General features: G+C 34.8%; 1 protein-coding gene across 1 annotated transcript in view; it reads left to right on the top strand.

The window, feature by feature from the left end:
- DNAH7 (dynein axonemal heavy chain 7) overlaps positions 1-1292 on the top strand; it is a 235048-nt gene that overhangs the window by 18347 nt on the left and 215409 nt on the right. The window contains 1 exon segment of the mRNA XM_019635602.1: positions 749-868. Coding sequence (XP_019491147.1) covers positions 749-868 — 120 coding nt within the window.

Below are 1292 nucleotides of genomic sequence, written 5' to 3'. Positions count from 1 at the left end.
ATGAGGTTGTATTGAAAGCTGTTGACTGGAGTAAACACTTACATTTTCTAAACAATCAAACAAAAACAGGCAGGTTCAAAAGATTGTTATACACTGGGTCTTAATTAGGTGTGAGGATTCCCCCAACCCATGGTTCCCTAATATTCAGGGCTGCTTTCTTTTCAGAGAGGGTGCAGTTTTTGTTTTAGGAGCAGTGGCCCCTGGAAACTTTGAGCCCTACCTCTTTTCCTGTTTTAATTGTTCCAATTTGAAAGCAAAAGTCAGTCTAACCCAGGGGTCTACAAACTGCGGCTCTTTGGGTATGTACATGTCTCTCTGAAGTAACATTGAAAGTGAAGATAAAACTATCATAGTTTCATTTATAAAATTTTAAAAGATATTATTCACATGGTGATTTCATTTGTTTTATGGCTCTCGAATAATTTTTATTGTTGTGAGGGACAGGATTGGCTCTTCCATCTCAAAAGTTTGCCGACCTCTGGTCCAACCTGTCTATCAAATCCCAATTATTGCAACTTTCTTCTAATTCACTGTGTAGTTTCATAACATCATAGTGAGTTCCTGTTGAATTTAATCATATTAATTATTTTTAATTTTACATCTCATGTACTTGAATATTTAACTTCATGAAACACAAATTTTAGTCATAAGACCTAGGAATATAATTTTTGAAAAGGAATAAAATAGCAAAATATTAAATACAAAAGCACCTCATACTTAAATCACTGTTCATTTTTATCTCTTGCAGAAAATTACGCTTAATTGATACAGAAGAATTTCACAATCGCCAGGAGGCATTAGAGCTGTCAAATTTTCAGACCATTGTCATGAGACACATGGAAACTGCCAAAGAGACTCTACTGAAAATGTAAAGTTTTAAATTTCATGTAGGAAAACATAAATTTAAAAATGATCGGTGGGCACTGCGTTTCAGCTGCTTTTAGAAAATCCCATTTTAACAAGTTGTAATCATTTCTGTGTAAGAGTTAAATATGTTGCCCTTAACTGCCTTGGTCTGTAATGCCTGTCCAGATGTTCTACAGCGTAGATGTCTAGTTCAGCAACTAAAATGACTATAATTAATGGTTCCTTTTTTCTTTAATGTCTGGTATCTACCTTGGCTCTGAGAGTGGGACTGGATACTGTGGGGGAATGATCAAAACTAGTTACTTGCCGGATATTTATTTTACATCTACTATTAATACATGCAAGTTGCTGTACCTTTTTCATTTTGTTTTTGGATGAAGGATGCAGAAGAGTTTAAAGAAAGATCAGGTGGGGAAAATACGTTT

Source organism: Hipposideros armiger, unplaced genomic scaffold (genome assembly GCF_001890085.2).
Source record: "Hipposideros armiger isolate ML-2016 unplaced genomic scaffold, ASM189008v1 scaffold_23, whole genome shotgun sequence".
Classification (NCBI taxonomy): domain Eukaryota; kingdom Metazoa; phylum Chordata; class Mammalia; order Chiroptera; family Hipposideridae; genus Hipposideros; species Hipposideros armiger.
Note: the sequence above shows the minus strand (reverse complement) of the source record. Positions and strands in the feature narration are given on the sequence as shown.